This window comes from Amphiprion ocellaris, chromosome 22 (genome assembly GCF_022539595.1).
Source record: "Amphiprion ocellaris isolate individual 3 ecotype Okinawa chromosome 22, ASM2253959v1, whole genome shotgun sequence".
NCBI lineage: Eukaryota > Metazoa > Chordata > Actinopteri > Pomacentridae > Amphiprion > Amphiprion ocellaris.
This window is the reverse complement of record NC_072787.1, coordinates 21793193-21820414: the sequence shown is the minus strand read 5'-3', so window position 1 is coordinate 21820414 and position 27222 is coordinate 21793193. Positions and strand designations below refer to the sequence as shown.

At 39.8% G+C, this 27222-nt stretch overlaps 3 protein-coding genes across 5 annotated transcripts; 2 read left to right on the top strand and 1 right to left on the bottom strand.

The window, feature by feature from the left end:
* Nucleotides 1–189: 189 nt before the first annotated feature.
* mastl (microtubule associated serine/threonine kinase-like) lies at nt 190–9770 on the bottom strand. Of its 2 annotated transcripts, XM_035949748.2 has the most exons (13): nt 9464–9770; nt 9246–9383; nt 7633–7772; nt 7450–7538; nt 7242–7348; nt 6979–7138; nt 6657–6805; nt 4786–5853; nt 4024–4165; nt 3914–3928; nt 2893–3006; nt 2676–2777; nt 190–983 (listed from the first exon to the last, which is right to left on the bottom strand). In XM_035949748.2, the coding sequence occupies exons 1-13, from the start codon at nt 9629–9631 to the stop codon at nt 826–828; spliced, it is 2550 nt and encodes an 849-aa protein (XP_035805641.2). In that variant the 5' UTR covers nt 9632–9770; the 3' UTR covers nt 190–825. The 2 variants fall into 2 exon arrangements, with proteins under 2 accessions (XP_035805641.2, XP_023129576.2); XM_023273808.3 differs by lacking the exon at nt 3914–3928.
* Nucleotides 9771–10186: 416 nt separating this feature from the next.
* Nucleotides 10187–18803, top strand: LOC111570853 (ATP-dependent zinc metalloprotease YME1L1). Of its 2 annotated transcripts, none has more exons than XM_023273807.3 (18): nt 10187–10402; nt 11011–11130; nt 11958–12126; nt 12265–12366; nt 12451–12560; nt 12867–13017; nt 13171–13254; nt 13754–13927; nt 14043–14195; nt 14288–14420; nt 14499–14561; nt 15095–15207; nt 15435–15590; nt 15714–15865; nt 15988–16114; nt 16902–16975; nt 17505–17591; nt 17889–18803. In XM_023273807.3, the coding sequence occupies exons 1-18, from the start codon at nt 10367–10369 to the stop codon at nt 18027–18029; spliced, it is 2145 nt and encodes a 714-aa protein (XP_023129575.1). In that variant the 5' UTR covers nt 10187–10366; the 3' UTR covers nt 18030–18803. The 2 variants fall into 2 exon arrangements, with proteins under 2 accessions (XP_023129575.1, XP_023129574.1); XM_023273806.3 differs by having other exon boundaries at nt 13171–13278.
* Nucleotides 18804–19740: 937 nt separating this feature from the next.
* Nucleotides 19741–27170, top strand: pks1 (polyketide synthase 1). The gene is made up of 6 exons (XM_023273793.2): nt 19741–19798; nt 19878–20031; nt 20111–20271; nt 20348–20551; nt 20636–20817; nt 21720–27170. Exons 1-6 carry the CDS (start codon nt 19741–19743, stop codon nt 27168–27170), a joined length of 6210 nt encoding a protein of 2069 aa, XP_023129561.2.
* The last annotated feature ends 52 nt before the right edge of the window (nt 27171–27222 follow it).

Below are 27222 nucleotides of genomic sequence, written 5' to 3'. Positions count from 1 at the left end.
GCTGGCAAGCATTTGAGCAGAAGGAGGTGGAAACTGGGAGAAACAACCAGTCTGGCTTTAACAAAAGAACTAATCCCACAATGAAAACAGCCTGTTTCCAGTCTTTGTGTCTGTTAACTGTCAGACATGCTCAGTTTTTATTTTATCGGAATCATTTTGATATTTGGAGAGATAAAAATGCAGTATATATAATATTACAAACACATTTTATTTGTATTTTCCTTTTTTCCTAGAGTTAAAAATTCACAAGCAACAAGGTTGAACTGGTAGTGTGGAAAAGTGAAGGAAAATTAACAGAGAAATGACATAAAAACATCAAAAATAGTCCTGCTGGAGTAGAAAGTGCCACTCCTGACGTAAAACTATGACACTAAATAAATGTATTGACAAAATTTACATATAAAATACATTATTTATGAATATATTAGTATGTTTTTCTTCAGGGGGTCTGCTCACCCAGTCAGCGAATAACCGGAGACATTACAGCAAAAAAAAAAAGGAGTATCTGCATGAAAAGTTAACATCAATACAACATAATAAAGCAGAAGCAAATAGTACTTTGCTAATAGAAGAACCTAATTTAAGAGACTAACAGTAATTCTAAGAACTTTTACTCGTAACTATCTTATGATCGATGATTGCACATATGTAAAACGTATCTTTTAAAAACATCATAACTGATAATCAGAATCACTACAGTGTGTTTAGTTGTATAAACTTAATTCTGAAAGCAAGTGATGCAGGAACATCGAGAGCATTCTCACATCACCAACCGCCAACGTTTATTCAGTGCCACTTTAAAAAGAACTAATTTTGAGCGTAACTCTACAGGCTGAAGCCAGACACGGCGATGTGCTGAGCGTTGTTTCTTGCCTCAAAGTACGAGGTGTCGGTCTCGTCCTCCGGCTGAGGTATGAAAGGCATCGGCTGGTTCTGCAGGTTGTCCCAGTCCAGGCCGTCAAACAGTGGGTGGCACTTGAGTTCTGCGGGTGGTTCAAAGCAAGCAGGTTTTAATTGTTAGAATTTAAATAGCCTTTAACCTGAGTCCCATGTGTTTAGCTGTTCTGTGCTGCATTGCTCCAGCGAATTTCTGATCGCGGCTAAGAAAGTGAGAAATTAGCAACATTAGCCTGAGGAGCACCAGGCGTTCAGAGATGAGGCATTTCCTTTAACCCTCCTGTTGTCTTCATTTACGGGCACCAAAAAGTATTGTTTCCTTGTCTAAAAAAAAATCCAAAAATTTTTTAAAAATCCCCCAAATCTCAGAAAATTTGCAAAACCTTGAGGAAGAAAATTCCAACAATTCCTTAAAAGTTTCCCTTAAAAGTTTTATTTTAAAAAAATTCCCCAAATTTGGCAAGAAAATTCTTGTAAATATTTTCAAAAAATGAGGAAAAATCTTCCAAAAAATGAGTAAAAATATCTAAAGTGATTACATATATATCAGTAAAACTTGTAATATTTTCTTAAGATCATTGACAAAAAAAAATCAACCAAAATCCAGCGAATTTCGCTGGATTTGGTTGATTTTTTTGTCAATGTTCTTAAACATTTTAACATTTCTTTTTTCCACTAAAAAAATGTTCAAAAATGTATCAAAAATGTTGAAAATGTGGACATCAGAAGTTTCACTGTGAAAATATATAAATATATTTTTTCTCCACATTTTCAAACTTTAAAACGGATCAATTTGACCCACAGGAAAACACAAGGGTTAAGGGCCATCGTCTCGTTCAGGCTGTTGACCTCTGACTCCTCAGACAAGCACAACCTTTGGCTGAGTTGGTGTGAAAACTGCACATCGTTTGAGTGGAAAAGATCTCTGAGCTTGCTTTGTGATGAAGGGAATCTTTTTAAACTTGAAATAAATGTAGGAGAAAAGACAAAAAATACTTATATTTTTAAAAGTTTTTAAAAACATAACTGCACAAGGGTTTTCTAATCATCAATTAGCCTTTCAACACCATTAGCTAACACAATGTAGCATTAGAACACAGGAGTGATGGTTGCTGGAAATGTTCCTCTGTACCCCTATGGAGATATTCCATTAAAAATCAGCTGTTTCCAGCTAGAATAGTCATTTACCACATTAACAATGTCTAGACTGGATTTATTATTCATTTAATGTTGTCTTCATTGAAAAAAATGCTTTTCTTCCAAAAGCAAGGACATTTCTAAGTGACCACAAACTTTTGAACGGTTGCTTAAGTGTGATGTAGAGCTGCAATGATGTAAAAAGAGTTTTTGATGAACAGCAACTGCCATAAGATAGTTCTGAGTACACAGTGTCAAAAGTACATTGCTTCGAATTACTGTGTTAGATAATTTCTTCAATTAGGTTCTTCTACCAGCAAAGTACTATTTGCTTTCGTATGTTGTTGTATTGATGTTAACTTTCCATGCAGATACACTCCTTTCTTTACTTTTATTATTTAAAAAACTTCAAAAAATCTGAAAATGTTCACAATTTGGATTTAGCTTTGCTGTCGTTTATTTAAACATCAGTTTTTACCATCAAGCTTCACCAGAAAGTCTTATTGGCAGATGTGTTACATCAAAAGCTCACTTTTTTAACAGCGCTGCAGCACTCTATCACATCTATATCAGGCAAAATTGAATGTTCTAAGGACCCAAATGAGCTTTTAGAAATGTAAAATTCAAAAGGTAGTCCTCACCCTTTAGTCCGGCACGTGTTGTCATGTCCATGGTCAGCAGGATTTCAATGGCATTCCTTGCATTTACAGACAATTCCTCTTCTCCTTCAGGCCAGGGAATATCTATAACGGTTAATAATGAGGAGGTAAAAGAAGAGACATTGGGTAGATATAATGTTAAATCTGTTGTTTGTTTAATAAAGGCATTTTGTGGTTGAGCTTTGGAACAGAAACCCACCCCTGTTGAGGATATTCTGGAAGACGAGCTGAGGCGTCTCGTCGTTGAAAGGCGGAACACCTGTGAGGAACTCGAAAAGACACACACCTAGCGCCCACCAATCCACCATGCACTCTGGTTGGGGGCAAAAGAAAGCAAAGTCACATTTCATACAGCTGCCGGCTTTGAACGCTTCACCTTTCTTTCCCTGGGATTCTGTTAGAGTGCGCGATAAATGTACTGAAGTGGCAGAAGCAGGAACTAAGTTAGACTGAAGATGAAAAGATTCAGTTATTATAAATGAAGCATTCAATACCTGAAGGCAATCATTACAGATTTATTTTAATAAATTTGCACATTTTAATAAGCAGATGTCCATTTAGGTTATAGCGCACAGGTATCTGTCATTATCAAGTGTAAAAATTCAACATCCAACATGTAAATCTTGATATTTTTGTCTAAAATGGTCATTTTAAAGAAGTAATTTTGCCTCTCTATAGCTGCACAGGTTCATCTATTACGGAGTTAATAAAAAAAAAAAACAGACAGCTGATGAATGAAGAAGTACTGCCGCACAGGATCATTCATGCCACAGACTGAGTGCTCATGAAATCCAAATCAAGCTGCAAGATCAATGGATTATTATTAGATGACATTTTGCGCTGCTAAATGTCAAAAATGATGCCAATGATGCAACGTGTCAGGATTACCCAAAAACATATGGATTTTAAGAGCAGGAAAAAAACCATTTGTCCAGTTAAAAGCACATCAGCCTCAACAAATGTGATCCCCCTGCTGTTAGGTCAGTGTTAAGTCCCACTTTTTAAAACCTTTGTAATCATCCCACACTTTCAAACCGCCGTCCTCTTCCCTCCAATCAGGCCCACAGTTTGCTCACCAATCCACAGGGCAGAAACAGTGGAGGCAGGGGAATGGGGAGGGGTAGGGGTAAAGAATCAGCTCATTTCCTCTAGCGTATTAGCAGGCTGGGTGAACATGCAATGCTCGCTTGCAAAATACAACAGCGCCGTTAGAAACTTACCACGCTGACCCGTTCCTGAAACTCAAAGAGAATGCCTGTCACGAGAGCTACAACGTCATCTGTGCTATTTCATCACCGCTGCAGTGGTATTTTGAATTTCCCTCTCTTACCGTGTGGTTTTCCCAGAAGAAGCTCCGGAGCCAAATAGTCAGGGGTTCCTAAGATGGGTGCTCCCTCAACGGGCAGCGCACCTCTTCGGACACTTTTTGGGGTCCTGAAGGGGGTGTGAGAGGTCGACATGGCCTGAGGAGTCTGGAGAAAGAAGGGAAATGAAAGGAAATGTGGAAAAAAAAGGCAAAATACCCATGCAAGCAGATGTTTACCACACAGTGGTTCTAGAAAGGAAAATAAATGTCTGCACAAAGCTTCAATGCAATGCATCCAACTTATGCAGCTCTATAGAAGTCACTATATTACATATATTAATGTCAAGGACAAACAAGAAGACTGTAAATGATGTTTATCTATTAGCGTTCCTTCTGAAAAGATGCACCAGTAGCTCGCAGCTATCGTCTACTCAAAATGAGGGATTCCACAACTCAGAAAAGAATGATTATTACCATTGTTGATTATTTTCTCAATTAATCGATTGCTTGTTGGGTGAAAAGTGTCAATGAGTGTCATCCCAATGTCTTGTTTCGTCTGCTTTAAAGTTTAATGTCATGGAGGAGTAAAGAAACCAGAAAATATTCACATTAAAGAAGCTGAAATCATGAAAGTTTGCCTTTTCTTTAAAAAATGACTTAAACCAATTAATTAACGGCTGACAATTATCTTAATAGCTGACAACTTCTCAATTAATCACAGCAGTTCTGTTTAAGAAAGAGAATAATGAACCTTTATGCATATCAGATGCATATTTGGATACGTACTTGGGCGAGAGAGCTGTTGGAGCTGGGTCTTTTCTGCACCGGTGTTGCAGTGCCAGATGCAGAGTGATAAGAAGCAGCTGTGGACGTCTCCATCGCCTCCCCAGATCCCATGCTGAGCCGAGATACACCCGACACGTTGGAGCGGTTAATGGAGCTGCAGTAGCTGCGGAAAGCTACGACATTTCGTGGCTTGAGGAAAAAGGGGGACTGTGACACACTGCAAGCCAGATCAGGGAGTCGGTTGAAGAAGGAACACTGAGATTCACTTCTTTGCCCTAAATGAGCCAGTTTAGGGGTTACACTAGAGGCAACAGGGGTGTGTGGAAGTGACTGAGCAATGGATGTGTCTTTATTGTCCTCTTGTTCTTCAGGTGAACTCCTGTTTTTGGAAGACTTGTGGAGCTGGAAAGGTGTGTGACTGTCAATAGGGAGGGAAGTTTCATGCATAGATCCATCAGAGTCGAGGCTCAAGCTCCTGCAGATGTTGCTGTTCACAGGTGATGTGAAACTGGAACATGACAAGTCTTTGGCTGGATCTTCAAACACGTCCTCCACCGGTTCTTCCAGTTCACAAAACAGGCTTTTGGCCACAGCGATGGGACTGGAGCGCTTTGGGAGCCGATGTTCAGCCACGCCGATCCCCTCAGTGAAGTCGCCCAGTTGGATGGTGGAGAACGTTCCCGTCAGGCCGGTGTGATACCTCATAGTCTCTTCTGGAATCTCATAGAACCTCTTGTAGTCGGCATTTCGCTTCTTGGCTCTTACTTCCCGTGCCTCTGGACTTATTTCTAAATCTGAAAACGTTCTCTTCACAGATAAGGAAGCTACGGGTTGACAGTCTGTTATTGACAGAGAAATATTCTCCTGAGCTGTACGGACAGATTCCAGTTTGTTGCATTGAGACATTTTTAATGCAGCATGGTCTTGATTTGGGTTTTTGGACAAACCGCTTGTGGCCTTAGCAGAAAAGCCAAAGGTACCCAGTTTTGTGGGCTCACCGTCCTGTTCAGGTCTCTTGGATTCAGACTGTCTTCTTGCCTTCTGGTCATTGTTGTGCTCGTTTTCTTTCTATCAAAGTAAAAAGGAAAACACTGTCACAACAAGCAATGAACTAACTTCAGGGATCAGTGTAGAAACTGATAACATATTTATTTTTAATGAGAGCAAAAAAAAAACAACTGCAAACTATAATTTTAATTGACTTAAATTAAGATTTTAGGAGAATATAGTTGGTCAGGACATTCCTACTCATTGTTTAAAGAGCCCATTTTATGCACACAGGTTTACAATTTTATTTTTGGAGCTGAGAAGATTTGGTTTACATGCTTTAATATTCAAAAAACACCGTATTTTTCGTCATACTGTACATTGCAGCAGCACCTCTTATAACCCTCTGCTTAAAACACTCTGTTTTAGCTCCTTTGTCTGTAAGGCTTCCCTCACAAAAAGCTCTGATTGGTCAGCCGGATCAACGGAATGAAGCAATAGAGGTTACACACAGCAACCCCAGATCTATTAGTATAGAGATATATCCCTAACAGAAATGGCTCTGATAAGAAAATAATGGCATGCTGCAGAGAAAGTTAATGATTTTTTGTTTGAAGTTGTACCAAACTAGCCACTAGGCAGGCATTAAGGAAATGTGTTACATTGTGTTGTAAATAAGTAACGGACGAAAAGCCTGGATTTCAAACAAGGTGTTTCGGGCTAGTAAGGCTAGTAAGCGATTTCTATGGGGGACTAGAGTATGCAGACCTTTAACATGCACAAAAAACACCCCATAGGAAAGGGAAAATCCTAAATAAATAAATAAATAGGTGATCTTTAAAGAGTCAGACATTATATCCACTTGTATGTTTACCATCACTGACCTCCTCACACTCCCACAGTGGACTGATGCCACCTTCAGTGTCGGTGGTGCTGCCTGCACTCATCGTCTCAAACCTCCTTCTGGTCTTCAGCAATGTGGGAGTCAGATTTTTTGCCAGGTTATGAGGACTAAACACGCTATTGTTAGGTCCTATGAAAATAAAGCAGATGATTTTTACAGCCAGGATCTTACCAGCAGCTATATTGTGCTTTCTTTCATACATAAATGATTAATCAGCCCTTGCATAATCAGTCATTCCACATGATTAATGAATGAAAAAAGAAAGTCGGAAGGTTAGCTTATGGAAATCTACCATGACATACCCAATCTCCAGGGGCAGTGAGCTGGAGAATACAGATGATCTTTTTTCTTCATCAAAGGAGAACCAAGAGAGGTGTTCTTCTGCTTTATTTTGCCACAGGACATGGGGCTGGACACAGCAGATGCACTACAGTGACGTTTGCCTTCTCCTGCAGGCGTATTCTGCATGTCATGACATAAAGAAAGAGTCACTAGGCAGCACAAACTATGCATGAATCATTTAAACTGGACACATCTTCATGTGACATCTCATAAGTTCACTTACAAATCCAAGGGAGCTGATTAAGGAGAGGACTTGACCCGGGGTCCGGAAGTAATCTTTTGTTGGTTTAGCCAAGGATGGAGTGGTAAGGATGTCCATAAGACTCAGCTCTGATAAAGAAGCACAAAGATGAAGCAAACGAAGTATTACTAATACTACTATTAATGACTGTCACAGTCTGTTCAAGTGTTAAGCTGATGGGATTTCATACCTCTGTCAAGCTTGACTTTAGAAAGGCCAAAGTCTGTTAGTTTGATGTGACCTTCATTGGATATAAGCATGTTGTCTGGCTTCAGGTCCCTGAAAAGTAACATATGTCGCACAATAAAGACCGATCAGTCAGTGCTATACACATTTAACAACACCTGAAGAATTGCTCAAAGCGTTAAAGTACCTGTGGATTATACGATGACGGTGGAGGTAGTCCAAAGCCAGTGCAACCTCTGAGATGTATTTTACAGCCATGTCCTGGTCGAAATACCCATAGATATGAAGGAGAGATTTCACATCACCACCAATGAGGTATTCCATTACCTGTCGGCAGCAAGAAAATGAAGATTAGCAGTCAAAAGAAGTATTCATTGTTGTACTGATCGTTGTGAGGTGTTTTTTTTTGTTGTTGTTTTTTAAAAAAACTCTATTTACGCTAATATCTGTATGTAATTTTAATTTATTTAAACTTTAATGTGATTTATTTCAGGGTTCTTGTTTCATTTTAATTGTTGCTAAATTATTCTTATTTTGACTCAGAGTAACAAATGGCAATAAATTCTATTCTATTCTTCTATTCTATTTAGATCCTTTAAGTAAAAGCACTAAAAAAGTTGTGTAAAAGTATTCCATTACAAGTTAAAGTCCTGCACAAAAAATATTTCAAGGTAAAGTACATTAGTATTAGCAGCAAAATCTAGCTAAAAGATTAAAGTAAAGGTACTGGTTTGGTACTTCTGACTGATATACTATTATGTATGACATAATTGGAATAATAATAATGCTGAAGTGCAGCATATTACAGTTTTATCTCCTTCTGGTTTTAGCTGCAAGTGCTAGTTTGAGATACTTTATGGGACACTAAAAAAAATCTGAGAGATCTTGACATGATTAATGTGAGATGACAGATTTATAAAAACATTGTTCTGATACACAACTCTGTTTTTGGATTTTTTTCTGTAATATTTAAAGCAAAGGACTTTCCTTTTTCTATTAAAAAACAGCAATTTTATATTTTCCTTTAAGGTCAGTCACACAAAGAGAACAGCATGATTATGTAAAATCACTGACAGTTCAAATTAGGCACCCTGCAAAACATACATCCTAAACAGACAGACAGACAGACAGACAGACAGACAGACAGATAGATATGTACTTTATTAATCTCAAGGGAAATTCAAACTGCAGCATTTACAGTTTGATAACTGTATTGTTTCATATTGCTAACTCGATTTGACAGTGATTAACTCTTCAGCTCTATTTTCTTCACATATACAAAAACATTTGAGCATAAATTAAAGCAGAAAGGCACAAATTGGTGCATAAAAACATCACCAGAATGCAGGACACTAAGTATCTGAAGCTTAAAAGTTATGGTGGACATTCAGATCTTTGTTAATGTTTCTTTCTACAAAAGTTAAATAACACAATGTGACATTTAGAGGGAACTATCATTATTTGGTGGAGTTGTTAACAACTCCTAGACATGTGAAAGGAGGCCCAGCCTACACATTGGGTTTTAAGAGGCGTCAGACACCAAAAAGATTACACCCCACCAGTTTAATCTTTAATAATGTGGTGTATTATTAAAGTTTGTTCTGTAAAATTTTAATTTTGAAAGAAAGCAAAGCTGCTAGAGGAATGCAGTAGATAGAATGTTCAGTATTTCCCTATCAAATGGACTGCAGTAGAAGTAGGAAGTAGAATAAAATTGAAAAATTAAGTAAAGCACAAGTAATTCAAACCTGTATTTAAGTATATGTACTTAGTGGTTATCTTTTGTCATTTGGTATTTACCAGATAAATCTTGGTGGCTGTCTGCAGGGAGTAAAACAGGTGAACCACGAAGGGACTTTTGCTCAGAGCCAGTGCATCTCTCTCTGCCTTCATCTGGCCCGTCATATTTTTATCAACCATGTCTGCTTTCTTCATCACCTACAGAAAAAAAGGAGTAGATTTAACTAAGACAGTTCCATTAATCCATTCTGTATTAGTCACACATTGAACTGGCTCACCTTAATGGCATATAACCGTGCATTACACTTCTTCCGTGCAAGGTAGACCTTGCCAAAGGCACCGCGGCTGATGGGCTTCAAAACGACGAAATCGTCGATGGAAGGCGGTTTAGGAACCTCCACCGTCTTCTCGTTTGTACTCAATTTGTGCTTTTCTTCTACGTCCATGATTAAAATGCTTTAAATTAGGAGTTCGGTAGTGCATTTACCAGCCAGCTAGCTCAAAGTACACAGTCGCATGACAAAACAACAATCCTGGGTTTGTTTTGAAATTTTGAATCCACTGCTTTTTCGCGGGGTCCTCTGACGCCATTTTAGCTGTTCAAGTTGCGCCTGTAAGTTTGCACAGCATTAAATTCGTTTCGTATGTGTTTTATTCGTGTTAGTTATTCTTTTCCTCTGCCTAATTAGCAGATATACTATATTTTTAATTTTATTTTAGCTAGCAGAGAGATATTTATATGCTTCTTGTTTTTATTTTTATCAGGCATTAAGCAAAACATATGAAAAACTAAATATAGAAATTGTGTAATAACAGCAACGCTACTTTTTATTTGTCAGACACATTTTAGGGTAAATAGGGTAAAGTTATATTTTTGTCACATACTATTAAGATTTTTGAAATTTATATTTAACAAAGTTGAGATTTTAGCTCCACAAGTGACATAATGATGCAAGCCGTACCCGGTAGTAATTCAATTTTGCGTCATTTTGTAGTCCATTTGACCCTCAGATGCCGGAGAATCCATTTGCCGTTATTAGATAAGCTGCTGGAAAAGTTGTGTAACAAGGAAAACATAAGGACACCGCTGCGGGGAGGACTCGTTCATTTACGTTATATAGAGGGTCTGTCCTCACACATCAACCCTCCAAATCCCGATTTTGAAATATCTTTCGGCAAAAATGTTTTCGCTGTCGACATCGTTTCAGCCACAGCAGGTAAGCCGACTAGCGAGCAGCTTGTTGACTTGGCTAGCTTATATGTGTTCACCTGGCAACTTATGTTTATATTGTGTCGTCAAGTTAGTGTTGTTTTGGAAGAGCTATTGTGAGAGTTGGATTAAAGGTGGCTCCGTATGTCGTTTTTGTATGTAATGTCTTTTTTTTCGGTCAATGATATACTAGCCCGGCTAATGTTAGCATCAACATGTCAACGCTATTACTTCAGTATCAGCCCATGCCTACGTCACGCTGTCTTAATGGAACCGACTGGCGTGATACGTGCGGACTTAAACATCCAATATGTTGAGGAAGAGCCGGGCTAAAAGTAAATTTAAAATGTGCCAAGCTCAAAGAGTCGAGGTTACATAACTCCCATACATCTGACGTATATGGGACATACTGCTGTGTGTGTTTGCCGGAGAGGAACCGAGACTCAGCTTGAATAACACTGACATAACAGTCCTGACACACTGTCCTGTATGGAGGACTGCCAAGATCCAGCAGATCTTTCATTGAACTTCTTAGATACATGTGATGAATGTGAGGTTATACACAAAACCATGTGCTGACTATCCTCTATCCTGCTCTGTTTGTGTGTCTCCCAGATGATAGTGCCTCTCAGCCAGCTCATCAATGCCCTCCACTCGCTGAAGAACTCAGCCACAGCTTCAGTCCAGACCCTTCACAAAGACTTCACTCCAGAGCACAATTCATATCTAAAAGAGGTGAGATGGACGCCACATTTGCACGATGAGGGGATTCCGTGAAGGTCGTAATGCAGAACAAAACACTTTTAAGACAAATTTCAAGACATCTGTGTTTCTAGAGGCTTTTGCTTGCCCTTAGTGGTTGTGATACTTTAGTGTTTATATTTATTTTATTGTTGAAACTGGTCTTCCAAGTTGTTTTGTGATATTTCATATTTATTGATTGTACTTTTTCATAAATCCTGATTCGTATTGCCTGTCTTATAACACGTACTTTGGTCAGCTCAGGTGATTTTAACACGTGTCATATGAACAAACTGGGTTTGATCAGATAACAAAAAATTATACTGAGCATTGGTTACATTCGATCTGTTGCCAGTGACATCCTGGAATTAGTTTGACATCAACATTACAAGTGTGGGAGAGGCCTCTTTTTAAGAAGCTTACAGTACAGACAAAGTTTTAGTGAACTTAGTTGAATCTTCACTCAAGTACCCGTAAATTTATTTTTTATTCATTTACGCTTCCCACAGAAAAAGCAGCATTCCTGTCTGTTTTCAATACAAACGTTACTGTGCTTAAAATGTGCAGTGCATTGTTTTGTAATCTTACACTAGCCAAAACCTGTTTAAAGTCTAACCCTAACCCTTCAAATTATTTTGTACATCTCAGTGTACTGGATGTACTCAGTTATACTCTGGAAAATCTGTTAATCTGCATAAAAGTGTGTGAAACAGTGATATATCACTGTTTTTAAGAGTCAGATGCCCACTTGGGGGTAATTATTGCCATAACAATAGGCATACAACAGTGTAAATAACCTTTTTGTTCCCCTGTCTTTCTAGCCCAGTGTGAGTCTGAGGGACCTGGGCTTGTCAGAGGTCAGGGTGAGTCAGCTGGATGAGCTGATCAGCAGGTTACTGCCTATACCGGGACCAGAAGAACCTCCCACTGTTCCTTCGTTATGGAGGACCAGTCACGTTTCTGCAGACAGCTTCTTTCACAACAAGCATGGTGAGCAGCTCGGTACAGCCCAGTTTTATTGGACTGCCACAGTTCTGCTTCTAAGAGGCTATTAATACACATCTGCCCACATGGATTATTGTATAACAGACCTTGACATTTTATTTTTGTTGTGCTGTTTTTTTAAAGGGTTTTCACACAGAAGAATGGGGGTTTTCAGCTCACCGTTATTCCACAGACAATACCACAGCCCTCTAAAAGAAGTTTGCTCAGAACTACAGTTTTTGCCTGGTAAGAAGTCAGTAAAATATCTGCTGTGAAGGACTTGAAATGTAGGGTCACATTTCATGTATTCTCACCTGTTTGTCCCTGTAGTACGGGTCCAGAGTCGGGGGTTTAAGACACTTAGATCAAGAACCAGACGAGGGGAGTCTACTTATGACGGTCCAGTGGAATCTGAACCCTACACACCAGCATTCATGAAGGTACATTTGTTATTCTTTCATTTAGCTCATTTTCAAATGTCTGTGCAATAGAAATATTGCTGTATCTGTTCAGGTGCTTAATAGTACATAAACTGGCTTTTTTTTCCAAAACTAATTGAGTGATTACAATAGTATCAAGCTTATTTCCAAGACTCTGTCCAGTTATATAGAAACGTAGACGTTTGTGCAGTCAGGATAAGCGGCACGCCCAATTTGATTGCAGACATAAGAGTTTGAGCCTGTATTTGGAGCACACAGTTGGGACTAAAGGAGCAGATTCACTAAATTAACTTTGTTTCTCTGCAGGGGTTGCTCATGAGGGAAAAAGGACCAGAAGCTCAGTCACTGGACCAAGTCACGAAACAAAAGAACCTTCCAGAAAACCAGCAGGAGGCTTTCAAGACGGGTTTCACTGAGGGATTCATGAGGTCTCAGGCCTTCACTCAGAGAACACAAGGCATGTGGACACTAGAATGGACTAGGATTACTAGAAAGCAAACACATTTGTATAATTGAAGCATTTCCCGGTGTTTAGTGGTACAGTTGCACCTCTTTCTGAGTTAAATGCAGACAGGCAGGACTAAGTTTTACCTCCGCTTTGTTTTGACAGACTCACTGAGGAGAACCAGGATGATCCTGTTGGGCCTCCTACTCTTGGGCATTGTTGGCCTGTATAGAACCCCGTTTCTCTCGGGTAAAGGCTCCTTTTCTGATGCTGGTTTGTTTCAGTTTTGATTCTTTCCTATGCTCATGAATCAAATCACAACCCTACATGCACACTGCAATTGGAACAAAGCCACTTAGTGCCTCTAAGGGTGGTTTCACTGAAGTCTATTTCAGCTTAAATATTTCATTTAATAGAATTTAATGTGTCATTAGACTGTTTAACTGACGATATAGGTACCAAATCATAATATGTCTACCATAGTGTGCATGTAGAGTTTGACTGATTATGTTGGTGCATACTACTGTGTACTAATATCTTAATATCTATAATTATTTATATTTCCATGACCGTGCTGGAGCTTTATGAAAGCTGGAAGCACTAAATGTGGGAAAGCAGCATAAATTTGGATCTTCATATTTACATGTGTACCACAGTAAGCACATGGCAACCAGCAGTTATATTGTCTGTCGTCATGAGATTTTGTAAAGGATCACTGTCCTGAGCAGACTGGTTTTGGATTTCGCAGTGAGATTCCGCACCACATCTGGCCTCGACTCGGCAGTTGACCCGATCCAGATGAAGAATGTGACATTCGAGCACGTCAAAGGAGTGGAAGAGGCAAAGAATGAATTGCAAGATGTCGTCGAGTTTCTCAAGAACCCCCAGAAGTTCACTGTTTTGGGTGGAAAGCTGCCTAAAGGTGTTATTACTAGTTTCATTTCCTCTATTTTTATTGACTAGGATAGCATAGCAAATTCACTCCATAAAATAAGGTGTTATTTTAAACTAATTTGTTTCCTCTTCTGTCTCCTCAGGGATCCTTCTTGTTGGTCCACCAGGAACAGGAAAGACTCTGCTAGCGCGAGCTGTGGCCGGAGAGGCTGACGTTCCTTTCTACTACGCCTCCGGATCGGAGTTTGATGAGATGTTTGTGGGTGTTGGCGCGAGCCGAATCAGGAACCTTTTCAGTAAGTTTTGCTGCCTGCTCTCACATGTGTTTAACCAATCAAAGATGTAACCAAAACTTACAGTCTGTCTTTTTTGTGTGTGTGATTTGCAGAAGAGGCCAAAGCTAATGCTCCCTGTGTGATCTTCATCGATGAGCTGGACAGCGTGGGTGGAAAGAGGATTGAGTCTCCAATGCATCCTTACTCCAGACAAACCATCAACCAGCTGCTGGCAGAAATGGACGGGTCAGCTTTGTTTAACTTAAATGTTGTGAATTAGATAGAGAAGAGAACTTCCACTTACAAATGTTTGGTGTTTTCCAGATTTAAACCAAATGAGGGTGTCATTGTGATTGGTGCTACAAACTTTGCTGAGGCTCTGGATAAGTATGTATACATTTCAAATAAATACCTTTTTTACATCTGCTTATTTAAGTAGAAGAAGCTGCAGCTGGATACACAGTCTGACGTGCTGAAAGACGTCATTCCATACACTATGTAGATATAGTCCATGTAAACAAAACCACTCCAGTTTTTTTACTTCCCACTCTGTTACCTTTGTCCTTTAACTTACCCACCAGCTGTTTTTTCTTTGTGACCTTGTTTAGTTTCTATATTGCACACAGTGGCAGGCATTTTGTATGCACATTTACACTGAAAATTAATTTAAAATATGCTTTGCAAGGAGTAAATCCTAACTTAATCTAGAATTGATGCCATTAATTTCCAATTTTGTACTGACACTCATTATCAAGTTACTCATTGTGCAGCTTTTGTGGAGTAGCAACCAATTTATAGAGAGTAAAGGCATTGTAAGTTTAGATATGACCCAATTTCCCATGACATTTGTTTTCTTTTTTAGTAAGTTTAGTACATGAACTTAAAGTCTCAATTCCTGCTGCATTGTTACCACTTTTCAGTGCTCTCGTGAGGCCAGGAAGGTTTGACATGCAGGTGACGGTCCCTCGCCCAGATGTTAAAGGACGCACAGAAATCCTTAACTGGTATCTCTCCAAGATCACAGTAGACCCTGGTAGGTCTCAGAGTAAAATATTCAAAAATAGTGAGGATATTTCTCATTAATATTTTTTGTTAATGCTTTTTTAAATTGCTTGTTTGATATTCATGAGAAAATCCAGAACATGCTCCTTATCAGTTCAAACAAGCCTCAGAGAACACCTTTGTTTGGAGTTTTATTTTCTAAGGACACTATTGTCTGTGACCGCCCTCCATAAAGACACTGTGTTTGCTCTTCCACAGCCGTCAATGCAGAGATCATCGCCCGAGGCACAGTGGGCTTCTCCGGGGCCGAGCTTGAGAACTTGGTCAACCAGGCAGCCCTGAAGGCGGCGGTGGATGGGAAAGAGATGGTCACAATGAAGGACCTGGAGTTCGCTAAGGACAAGATCCTCATGGGTGAGTACACACAGGGCTTAGATCTGCTCTGCAGCCCTCATTAAATATCTCATGAGACAGATCGCCTAGATAGCAGGAGACGGCTTTAATGACTTATTCATCTCTGTGTCCTTTTCATGCCAGGTCCTGAGAGACGAAGCGTTGAAATAGACAAGAAGAATAAGACCATCACCGCCTACCATGAGTCCGGCCATGCCATCGTTGCCTATTACACCAAAGACGCAATGCCCATCAATAAGGCTACTATCATGCCTAGAGGACCAACTCTTGGCCATGTGAGCTCCAGTTATGGTTTTGCAACATTGACATTTATTCCTTAATCTGTTTGCATTGGTTTTTTAAAACAAGATCTGGAAAAAAAAATCCTACAAATCCGTCCTTGTCTGTTGTCCTCAAGGTGTCCATGCTGCCAGAAAATGACCGCTGGAGCGAGACACGAGCCCAGCTGCTGGCTCAGATGGACGTCAGCATGGGCGGCCGAGTAGCAGAGGAGCTCATCTTTGGAGACGACTACATCACAACTGGTGAGGGATTTAGAAGGGCTGATTTAGTCTTTATAAGCTGTTAGTACTGAAGTGCTGTTTGCACCAGACGTGCTTTATAAAGATGAAAAGCTCGAGCCACGGCTAGTATTGTCTGACAATTAAAGGTTCCTCAGAAGTGTATGTGCTTTGATAAACGTTACAAAACAAGTTAGTGGGTTTCTTTTCTTTCTTTTTATGTTTTTGGGAGACTGGGATCTGCAACTTTAGCTGCTATTAAATAAAACTGTTCATGATTTAGTTAGAATTTTATGCTACATTTCTGATGATTTTGGCTGCTACAGAAGCATCTCAGTCTTTCATTTTGCATGTCATATCAAGATATTTTTACATTATTACAACAAACTCATGTAATGAGAAACTTCACCTGTTTTAGGAATATAATGTTTATTGTGTTAAAATTGTGAAATGTTGAACGTTATCACAATATAACTTAAGTTGTTAAAATGTGAAACTCAGTGTGTACATTGAAGAACATAACTGTACACGGTTTGATGAAGTTGTTCTTCATGCTTGAGTTGAGACATTGTGAGATTCTTTATTTAGTAAAGTGTATGTTGTTAACATATATACAAAGATTTTGCTGTCACAAGAAAATTTTCCTGCAATAAAGTGATTTGTTGTCTTGTTATAGCATAAAAAGGCATGTTAATTTAACAAAAACCTTTAATATTACAAGGTGAAATTAATCCAGTACACTTCTGGAATACAGAATTATTATTGTGATTCAGTTTTCCTTTCAATCTCCGCCTTCTGTTGTGCATTTCAGGAGCCTCCAGCGACTTTGATGGTGCAACCAAAATAGCAAAAATGATGGTGACCAGGTTCGGCATGAGTGACAAGGTAAAAATTTTAAATTGTGTCAGATGATTTGGGATTTTGGTTTCCAGTAGCATTTTTTTGTCTTCAGTTAAACAGTGTTGTTGTGGGGCATTAACTGCATACATTGCTGCAGGGTTAGACCTTTAATTTACAGTAAATACCACAAATTGTTTGCACCAATGTACATGTAAATGTTGGTTGTGAAGGAAAGATTGTAGCTAAATTAGTACATTCTAGTAAATATATGTGGCATCTTTGTGTCATTTCCTCTATTTACCCCAGTTTCTATCTAAAAGTCACTTGAGGTTGTTTTTATTAAACACCGCAGTAGCTCATTTCGGCACATCTCCAGCCAGTAAATGGGCACTAACTGTTAAAAACAACCTGAAAATTAAAGAATCCTCTACTATCACTCTGTAATTCCACAAAACACTATGAAAAGCTCTCTTGTTTAATTCACTCCTGACAGTTTGTAAGGATCGCTGACTGGTGTATGAGGAAGCCTCATTGTTTATTCAACCTGAGGGTGTAATTTGTGTTTTGCTTGCAGCTCGGTGTCATGACCTACGGAGACGTATCCAAACAGAGCCCCGAGACACAGGCTGCCATCGAACAGGAAGTCAGAGCTTTGCTGAAGGTGAGCTTTCCCACGTTTGAATTACACACATACACTACCATTCAAAAGTTTGGATTCACTTAGGAATATCCTTATTTTTGAAAGAAAATAATTTTTTCTCTAAGAAGATAACATTAAATTAATCAGAAATAGAGTCTAGACATTGTTAATGTGGTAAATGACTATTCTAGCTGGAAACGGTTGATTTTTAATGGAATATCTCCATAGGGATACAGAGGAACACTTCCTGCAACCATCACTCCTGTGTTCTAAAAATGCAGATTATTTACATCTGACTTGTGACTCTTTTCCATCCAGGACTCATACGAACGTGCTAAAAACATCCTGAAGACTTACAGCAACGAGCACAAGAAGCTAGCTGACGCCCTGCTGACGTATGAAACTCTGGATGCCAAAGAGATCCAGATGGTGCTGGAGGGAAAATCACTGGACCACTAGATACCTCAGTACACATTTTAGACTCTTGAATCATGTATATATAAATGAAGCTGTGCAATCGAGCACAGGCCTTTTGGAGGCCTTGTATTTCATTTGTTTGTATCCCTCTCGTCATTGACGTGAAGATGACACTCAAAAAGATTGTTTCGTCCCTTGTATACATTTTTATTTTATCATTTTACATTTCCTGTAGAGAGGACGATCGGATTCACAGCGATTTTTAAAAGCATTTCACGGTTTAAGTGGATGAAAATAAAACACCTGCTTCCCCCCCTATGATATTCCATTAAGGGCTTGTTGTCCTACACTCTCATGACTAAAGACCTCTGTAGTACTTTTATACATCTGAGCCATATTTGCTATCATATGAATTTGACATAAATCATGGTCAGTCTCACATTGTTCACACACAAACTGGTGAACACCGTAGGACCTTAAAGCACCTTGATCCAGAATGTACTGTTTGGCTGTAGCAAGGTACACGTGATTACCGCTGTTCATTATTGAACTCCGCATATTTAGAGTTTTTTCTCTAAAGGATGTATTGCATTTACCACATGCTATCTATTTTTGTTTGTTCTTATTTATTTAAGTGCCCACAGGTGTGTCCTTTTGTTTTTCTCTGAAAGTAGAGATAGGCCATCATGTCCTACTGTAACTGATTGAGGAGAGGAGATGTGTATATACTGTAAGCGTATAAAAGAATTGGCTTGGTGCTTCTGTTCCTTTAGATTAAGGCCTTCTTGAAGCTCAAATAAAGATTACTCTTCTTAATCAACCTTGTGATTTGACTCAAATGAGACCTATGCATGCATTATTTGTTCCACATTGGGGCTGCAACATGGTGTGAAGGCAGCATTAGCATATTGGCACCTTATAAAACTAATATTAGGTGTAAATACACAAATAGTTGTATATCTATCCAGCAGATGAAGTCAATTATCCACATTGTTTGGAATCTTTTTGAGTCTTTTTTTTAACTATTAAGCAAAATGTGCGTGTTTGTACTTAACTTCTAAATACGGCATTATGTTTTCTAGCTAATTTATCAGTCTGTTTTTGTGGTACAAGGCAGGTAAGAGTGATTTCTTTCCCCTCGGCTCCCTACTTCAGTTGAAAACATGTTTGATAAGAATGCCAAATAACCTACATCAAAAACTAACATAACAAACCCAAGCAATGGGCTGAAAAACAGTTTAAAAAAAGCACTATTACTAACATTTTATACATTTGGTATTGTCTTAAATACATTAAAATGAACAATGTCAACTTTAATAATGTTGGATGCAGAGAGGAGCCACTGATTCATTATTCGTGTTCTGAAGTTTTTTACTACATTAAATGCCACATTAATGCAATCAGGCCCGCTAATTATGCATTATCTAGGAACATCTTTGAGACACAGGCACTATTCACAAGTAATATATTCTTTTGTCAGTCTACAAACAACAACAAAAGCTTATTTACTGGAGTCTTTTGAAGGGTCTTAACCTGCAATTAGTGCATTTAGTTCCAGCTGAGATGTAACAAGCGAAGACATTGTCCTGTTGTCTCTTTTCTGTGATCTGACAGTGTTTATAAAGAGTCGAGACTTGTTCAGCCCAAAGAGAGCAGCCGGTGCTTTAAGCTCCACTATGGAGAGGCTTAAAATTTCACATTTTATCTTAGAATGAAGCAGCAAAAGCAGCTTCATCATCACTTCAAAGGAGCGATGGAGGACGCAGAGGATGACGTAGCTGTTATTGGGATTGGATGCAATTTTCCTGGAGGTATGGTGCTTGATTTGGACACTTCTGCAAAAAGGTTGTCTAAATTTAAGTCGAGTCATTCTAGTTTGTTTTACTCTAGGTGAGGGGTTGGAGAATTTCTGGAAGGTTCTCCTGGAGGGGAAGAACTGTGTGGTAAACATCCCAGCTGAGAGGTTTGACACCACTTTTTGGTATGATGCCGATGATAGCAAACCTGGAAAGACACAAACAACCAAAGCAGCTCTAATAGAAGGGTAGGCATTTGGCAGATTTAGTGTTATTTTCTTTTCTTTGTGGGCGTTTCAACTACAGTGGATCTACTTTTTTTTCTAGCTTTAATGAGTTTGATTCCAAGTTTTTTGGGATTACTGAAGTGGAGGCTGACTCTATGGACCCTCAGCAGAAACTCCTTCTGCAGTGCACATACAGGGCGTTAGAAGATGCAGGAATTGCTATGGAAAGCATCAGTGGAAGCAGAACTGGCGTCTACATAGGTACTCCTCTCATTTGTGACCTGTAAAACCCACAGATTAATATCATGTTTTACCCAATTTGATTGTGGTGTTGCAGGTCTTATGAACAGGGATTACGAGATGCTCAGTAACAACAACCCGAACACGATAACCCACTACAACGGCACTGGGACGGCCATGAGTGTTGCCGCCAACAGAATTTCCTTCACTTTCAATCTCACCGGCCCTTCTTTCACCATTGACAGTGCTTGTTCCTCATCTTTGGTGGCTCTACATGTAGCCTGCCAGGCTATAAAACAAGGTACTAGCTCCATTTGCTCTGCAGAAAGTTAAATATTGTATGATGTATGAAATTTTCTTATTCTATTGCTTCTCTTTCAACTAGGAGACTGTGAGATGGCACTATGTGGTGGCGTCAACTGTATAATAGAGCCGAGGATGTTTGTTGCTCTCAGCAAGGCCAAGATGATTTCACCTGAAGGATCCAGCAAACCTTTTTCCAGCAGAGCAGATGGCTATGGCAGAGGAGAAGGCTGTGGTGTGGTGCTCCTGAAACCTCTGAAAAACGTAGGTGGATGATAACAATATGTGACAGTATAAATCTGAAGTACTTGAAACTTTCCACTGCATTCATAGAAACAGAGTGCAACACAAAGTTCAAAGGATAAACAGACAAAAAAGAATAAAATGGTGTATTATCATGGATAAATGCTATCAGGAAACATGGAATGGAAGTCCAAATTCAAAATAACCTTTAAAAATTAAGTGATAAAAGATAAGATTTGTTAAATGTATAAATAAATAGACAAATAAAATATTTTAAATACCACAACAACAACAATAATAAAGATATAAATAATAAGAATAAAATTAAAGCCACACTAAAAGCATAGGGAGTTAGTTAATACAAAATTATTTTGCTAATTATTTAAGTCATTTTTCACATAACATTTTATGGTTTCAACTTCTGAATGAAGTTTCTGCTTTTCATTTAGAAAATATTTCAATATTTGCAATGTATTTTTAATAGTTTTGAAGTTTGGACTGTATTTTGGACAGAGTGAAGGTGTTACTGTGGCCTCTGGGTAATTGTGACAGTAAATCTAATATAACAATTTTCCTATGTGTGGTCCACAGGGGGCACTGCTGCTTGTGTGACAGCAACAGGGACAATATAATAGTGTAACAGTCACAGACAGACATTTTCATGCATTTATTACTTTGATTTCAATACTATAAGTTCATTTTCCTGATTATAGTTACATACCTTAGGTAACAATTTTAATGTCGGGCTTTCTTTTCGTTAGTGTTTTTTCACTATGGTATTAGTACTTTTACTTTAGTCAAGGATGTGAATACATCCTCCATCACAGGATAATTGTTTCTATTTCCCAGCCATCAAATGTAAAATACTTGTATACAGTAGAGATACTAGCTATTCTCCTAATAGTGTGACTTTCTATACAAAGGCCCTAAAGGACAGCAACAAAATATGGGGTATCATCAGCAAAACTGCAGTCAACCAAGATGGACACTCTGTCTCTCCAATCACCAATCCCTCCAAGGTTCAACAAGAAGAGCTGCTGCGAAGAATCTACTCAGAATCTTACATTTCAAATGTCCAGTACATAGAGGCTCATGGGACTGGAACTCCAGTTGGAGACCCAGCAGAGGCAGGAAGCATCTCCAACGTCATTGCTAAAGCCAGAACTCCGGGCTCAGAGACTCTCTGGATTGGTTCTGTGAAAGGTAACATCGGACACACAGAATCTGCAGCTGGAGTCGCTGGGCTCATTAAGGTTCTACTTATGATGAAGCATGAGACTATTGTTCCCTCACTGTTCTACTCTGAAGACAATGCCAGTGTAGACTTAAAAGCACTGAATCTAAATATTCCGCCTAAAGCTGAGAGATGGGAGACAAACGGGTCTCTAGGAAGGGTAGCTGGGATCAACAGCTTTGGGTTTGGGGGCACGAATGCACATGTGATTTTAAGAGAGTATAATCACACTACAGTTTCCACACAGAAACACAAAGGTTGTCCAAAAGTCTTTGTTCTATCTGCAGCTTCTGAGAAATCACTGATCAGGACCATCACTGACACTCACCAAAGACTCTGCAGCAATCAAACAGTTGACCTCCAGGCACTTTCATACACCTCAGCATGTGGACGGAGTCATTACAAACACAAATATAGGACAGCCCTCCTGACATCCTCCATCTCAGATTTAGAGCACCAGCTGACATCTACACTGAGAACAAAGATTGAATCAATACGGTCAGACAACCAGGTGGTCTTTGTGTTTTGTGGAAACGGGGTTGCCTACAGAGGGATGTGCAAACAGCTCATGAGAGAGGTTCCTGTTTTTAGAGATAAGGTCAAAGAAGTAGAGGATCTCTTCCACACTTATAAAACCATCAACATCAGCAAATGGCTCAGTGGTGAGTATGATAATGATGATTTTAGCTCGTCAGCTGTCATCCAACCTCTTCTATTTGCCATCCAGATCGGCATTGCCACTCTGCTGAAGCACTGGGGTGTAAAACCTGATGCCATGCTCGGTCACTCTGTTGGCGAGGTTGCTGCTGCTCACTGCTCAGGCCTCTTGTCTCTTGAGGATGCCGTGAAAGTGTTATATCATCGTAGTTCTCTCCAGAGCAAAGTCACAGGAGGGAAAATGCTTGTGGTCAGCAATGTGGCTGTGGATGAGGTGGTAAAAATTCTTCCAGATTTCTTTGGCAAAATTTGCATAGCTGCTTTCAACAGCCCTCAGTCCTGCACTCTGTCAGGAGATGCCGATGCCATCGACATCCTCCAGGAGAGGTTGAAGATCATGTTCACAGGTAGAAATGTCTTCCTCCATGTCTTGGATGTCCCAGCAGCATACCACAGCCACATGATGGATCCAGTACTAGATGACATTAAGAGAAGCATAAACCTTTTCGATGCCAACAACATGGAGTGTAACCTTTATTCTACAGTGACCGGAGAAAGATGTTCAGATGGTGATTTCTGCACTGGCACATACTGGGCAAAGAACATCCGAGAGCCAGTTTTATTTGAAAAAGCGCTTTATGCTGTCGTCAAAGACAAACAGTCCAAGAGTAATGGGGTCTTTGTGGAAATTGGACCGCGTAGAGCTCTCCAAAGGAACATATTTGAGACTCTAGGAAATGATAATACAGTTCTTTCCTCTGTCCACCCAGAGATGGATTGCAACACCATCCTCTTAACAGTGGCAAAATTGTTTGAACTTGGCATTAATGTAGACTGGCATCAAGTCTACAAATGCTACAAGACTTTGCCCACAGTTCTTCCGGTCTATCAGTTTAACAACACAAAGAAAGAGCTGAATTTCGAAGCTTTGAGAAAAGGTGATGAAACCTCTGTTTTTTCTCGTCATGCACTCATATCCCAAATAAAGCAGGATAGTAAAGAGTTCATGTGCAACCTCTCAGTAGAGACTGCACCGTATCTTTGGGAGCACAAAAGCAACAGCGTTCCCATTGTGCCAGGTACGTTTTATGTGGAATTAGCTTACGCTGCAGTGATGGCAAGCCTGAGGCCAAAGCAACCTGTTTCTCTGCTCCATCTCAGTGTTAGATTTGAGAACGTGTTGACACTCGGCTCATGCCATCAACAGCTGAAGGTGACATTGGAACATGCAGAGAAGATATTTAAGATACAGTCTTCTGCTGCAACACATGCCTCTGGGACGTACAGGTGTACAGATAGCCAGCCTTTGTTGGATGAATCAAGCATTTGTCTTGATGTGATCTCCCAAAGGTGCAAACTGGTTTTGAAAAGGAAGGAGGTTTATTCAACTCTTTCTCAAGCAGGATTCGAGTATGGTCCTGTTTTCAGACAGCTAAATGATGTGCATTTTGGGAATGAATTCAAGGAAGCTCTGACAACAATACAAGTCCCTAGTGAAGTTTTGAAACATCTTCATGACTATTTCATTCACCCTGTCCTGCTGGACTATTTTCTGCAGATGACAGCTGTGGTTGCAATGGGACAACTAACAGGCAAGCAAGGATTCCCTTCAGGTATTGCAAGTATAGCTATATCAGGACCACTGCAGGAGGAGATGGTCTTGTACTTACAGACAACTCAAGAGACTTCAGACTTTCTTGATGTATGCGGTTGCTTTTCCACCACAGAGGGGAATGTGTTGGTGGAACTTAAAGGGGTGAGGATTTCATTTTTGGGCAGATGCTCAAATGCTCCTCAGTCGCTGTTCTTCCACAATGAAACTGTTGCAATCTCTAATGAGACAAACTTGGAAAATTGCAAAATCAAAGCAATTGTTTTTGAGGATAAACTCTGTATTGCTAAAAGGCTTCGGCCATATATGTGTCCAGAGTCAGTCATTGTGGAGAGCAAAGAGCAAGTTCGATGCTTAGTGTTCTCATTGCTTAACACCACTGCAGATTTGGACAATGTACTCTTTCTTTGGGGTGTTGAGGACATCAGTCACTTGTCATCCAAGAAGATGCTGGACTCCTTGGTGACTTGCTGTGAGATATTTCAGCAGATTGTTTTGGCCGTGAAAGACAGCAAACGTTCCTGCACTATCCGCATCATAACTTACAGATCAACAGAAATGACTGCGGATCATGTCAGTCCCGGTTTTGGGCTTTCTGGTATGACGAGGGCTTGTGCAGCAGAGATGGCGGGTCTTTCGTTCCAGCTGATTGACCTTGCTTCTGTGACTAATGAAGACATTCAAATGCTGGCTTGTGTAATTACCACCAGCAAACAACAAGAGGTCAGGATCAGTAAAGGGCAGGCTGCAGCAACAAGAATATTACGGACCCCAATGAAGGAAAATGCTTTAAGTGAAGGTGATCTGCATTCTGTTTGTCCGAGAGACTTTGTCCTACAGACAGCTGATCCATACAGAATGGTAAACCTGTCAGCCCTCCCTGCTAACATTAATCAAAATCCTGTCCAGGAGAAGTCAGTTGTAATTCAGCTAACCAATGTATGTGTGCATTCATCAGATTACTTCCCTGTCAGCACATCGCATTTGAATTTCGGCAAGACGATGTACTGGAACAAGCATGCTTCACACAATCACAATCTACTAGCTATAGATTTTAGTGGCATTGTCACAGCTATAGGGAAAGATGTTGCTAATCTAAGCGTGGGAGATCATATAGTTTCATGCTATCCAGTTCCTGCCTCCGCAAAGATTGTAATTCCTGAAGCAGTGTGTTACAACACAAAGAGACTTCCATTTCTGAGGGATAATCCTTGCATGTCTTTTTTCATACTGGCATGGGAGATCCTGCAGAGAATGCTGTCTAAAGTGAAACAACGGCACAGAAAGTTGGCTATTATCTCCTCCAACTCTGCTTCTGCTCTGATGAAGGTTTTGGCTCTTACAGCAACCAGGTCAGGCTGGAATGTTTCCTCTTGGTCACATTTCAAGGGGGAAACTTCACATTTTGATGCAATTGTCTTACTGCCACCATATGATAGCTCTTGGCAGGGGACTTATGACAGCAGCGGCCGTGAGAAACACATTATTTTTGTGTGTAGCAGTGACATGTCACCTTTAGTCACAGCTAGCATGTTTGCAATAAAGAGTCAACAGTTTCATGTACATAAGCTTGATGTGGTTGATGTTCTGCAGAGAGCTCATCTACATGCACAGAACAGGAACATCTTCAGCTGGCTAGTGTCGTTAGGCTTTGAGACAGAATCATTACCTCTAAGAAGGGAGCTTTATCAGCCAAAAGAGTCTCAGTCTGATACAGAGTCATATTTCACCACAAAAACAGTGCGACAAGTTGTTTTAGACCTTGGAGAATTTGATCAGCCAGTATCTGATGTTCCTTTGCTTGCAAGACCTCCACAACTCTTTAAACGTGGCTGTGTCTATATTGTAACTGGAGGGCTCTCTGGTTTGGGGCTTGAGACGGTTAAATTCATTGCTGATAATGGTGGAGGTTGTATTGCAACACTGTCAAGACATATTCTGTCTGATAAAATGCAATTTGAAATGGATCTCCTCCAGAAAAGACACGAAGTCGCTATCATAAATATCCAGTGTGACGTTTCTGTGTCGATGCAGGTGGTGGATGCAATCTCAAAAATTGGGCAAAGATTCCCTTCTTGCCCCATCAAAGGAGTGTTTCACAGCGCTGCAGTGTTGCATGATGCACTGATTGAATCCCTTGATCAGTCACTCTTCAGAAAAGTGCTGCAACCCAAAGTCAGCGGTGCTCTAAATCTACACTATGCAACACTTCACAACAAACTTGACTTCTTTGTGTGCTATTCTTCCATTTCATCAGTCGTAGGCAATGCCTCGCAGTGTAACTACGCAGCAGCCAATTCCTTCCTCGACACGTTCTGTCATTATCGGAGAAACCTCGGTCTTGCAGGACAGTCCATCAACTGGGGTCCTCTGAACCTTGGTCTGCTGCTGAACAAAGACCACTTCCAGAAGTTCTTGGAGGCAAAAGGCATGATGACAATGGATGTGTGTGAAGTTCATGACACACTCAAAAAATGTCTTCTGATGAACAGACCCCAACAAGTAATATGTAAATTCAATTTCAAAAACCTACAGATTCATGTTCTTTCACAAAATGCATCTCTCAGAGAGCGACTGTCAGCTTTAGTGGAAATGGAGCTGAAAGATGAAACACACAATGAATCAAAAGTTCAGCATTTGTCTTCCACGCATGGAAGTGTGAGGGAACTTGTCAGTGATATAACCAATGTAAGTGTAGACGAACTAGACGATGACTCCTCTCTGGTTGCATTGGGGATAGACTCAATGTTAGCTATGACTCTGCAGAACAAGATTTTCCAGGAAACAGGCGTAAATGTACCTCTGGTTATTATACTGGACCCCAACAGTACACTCGCCAGTTTGGTTGGTGTTGTACTAAACAGTGAATAATTTCATACCATCTATTTTAATGTGTGTATTTATTTTGCTTTGTACAAGAGCA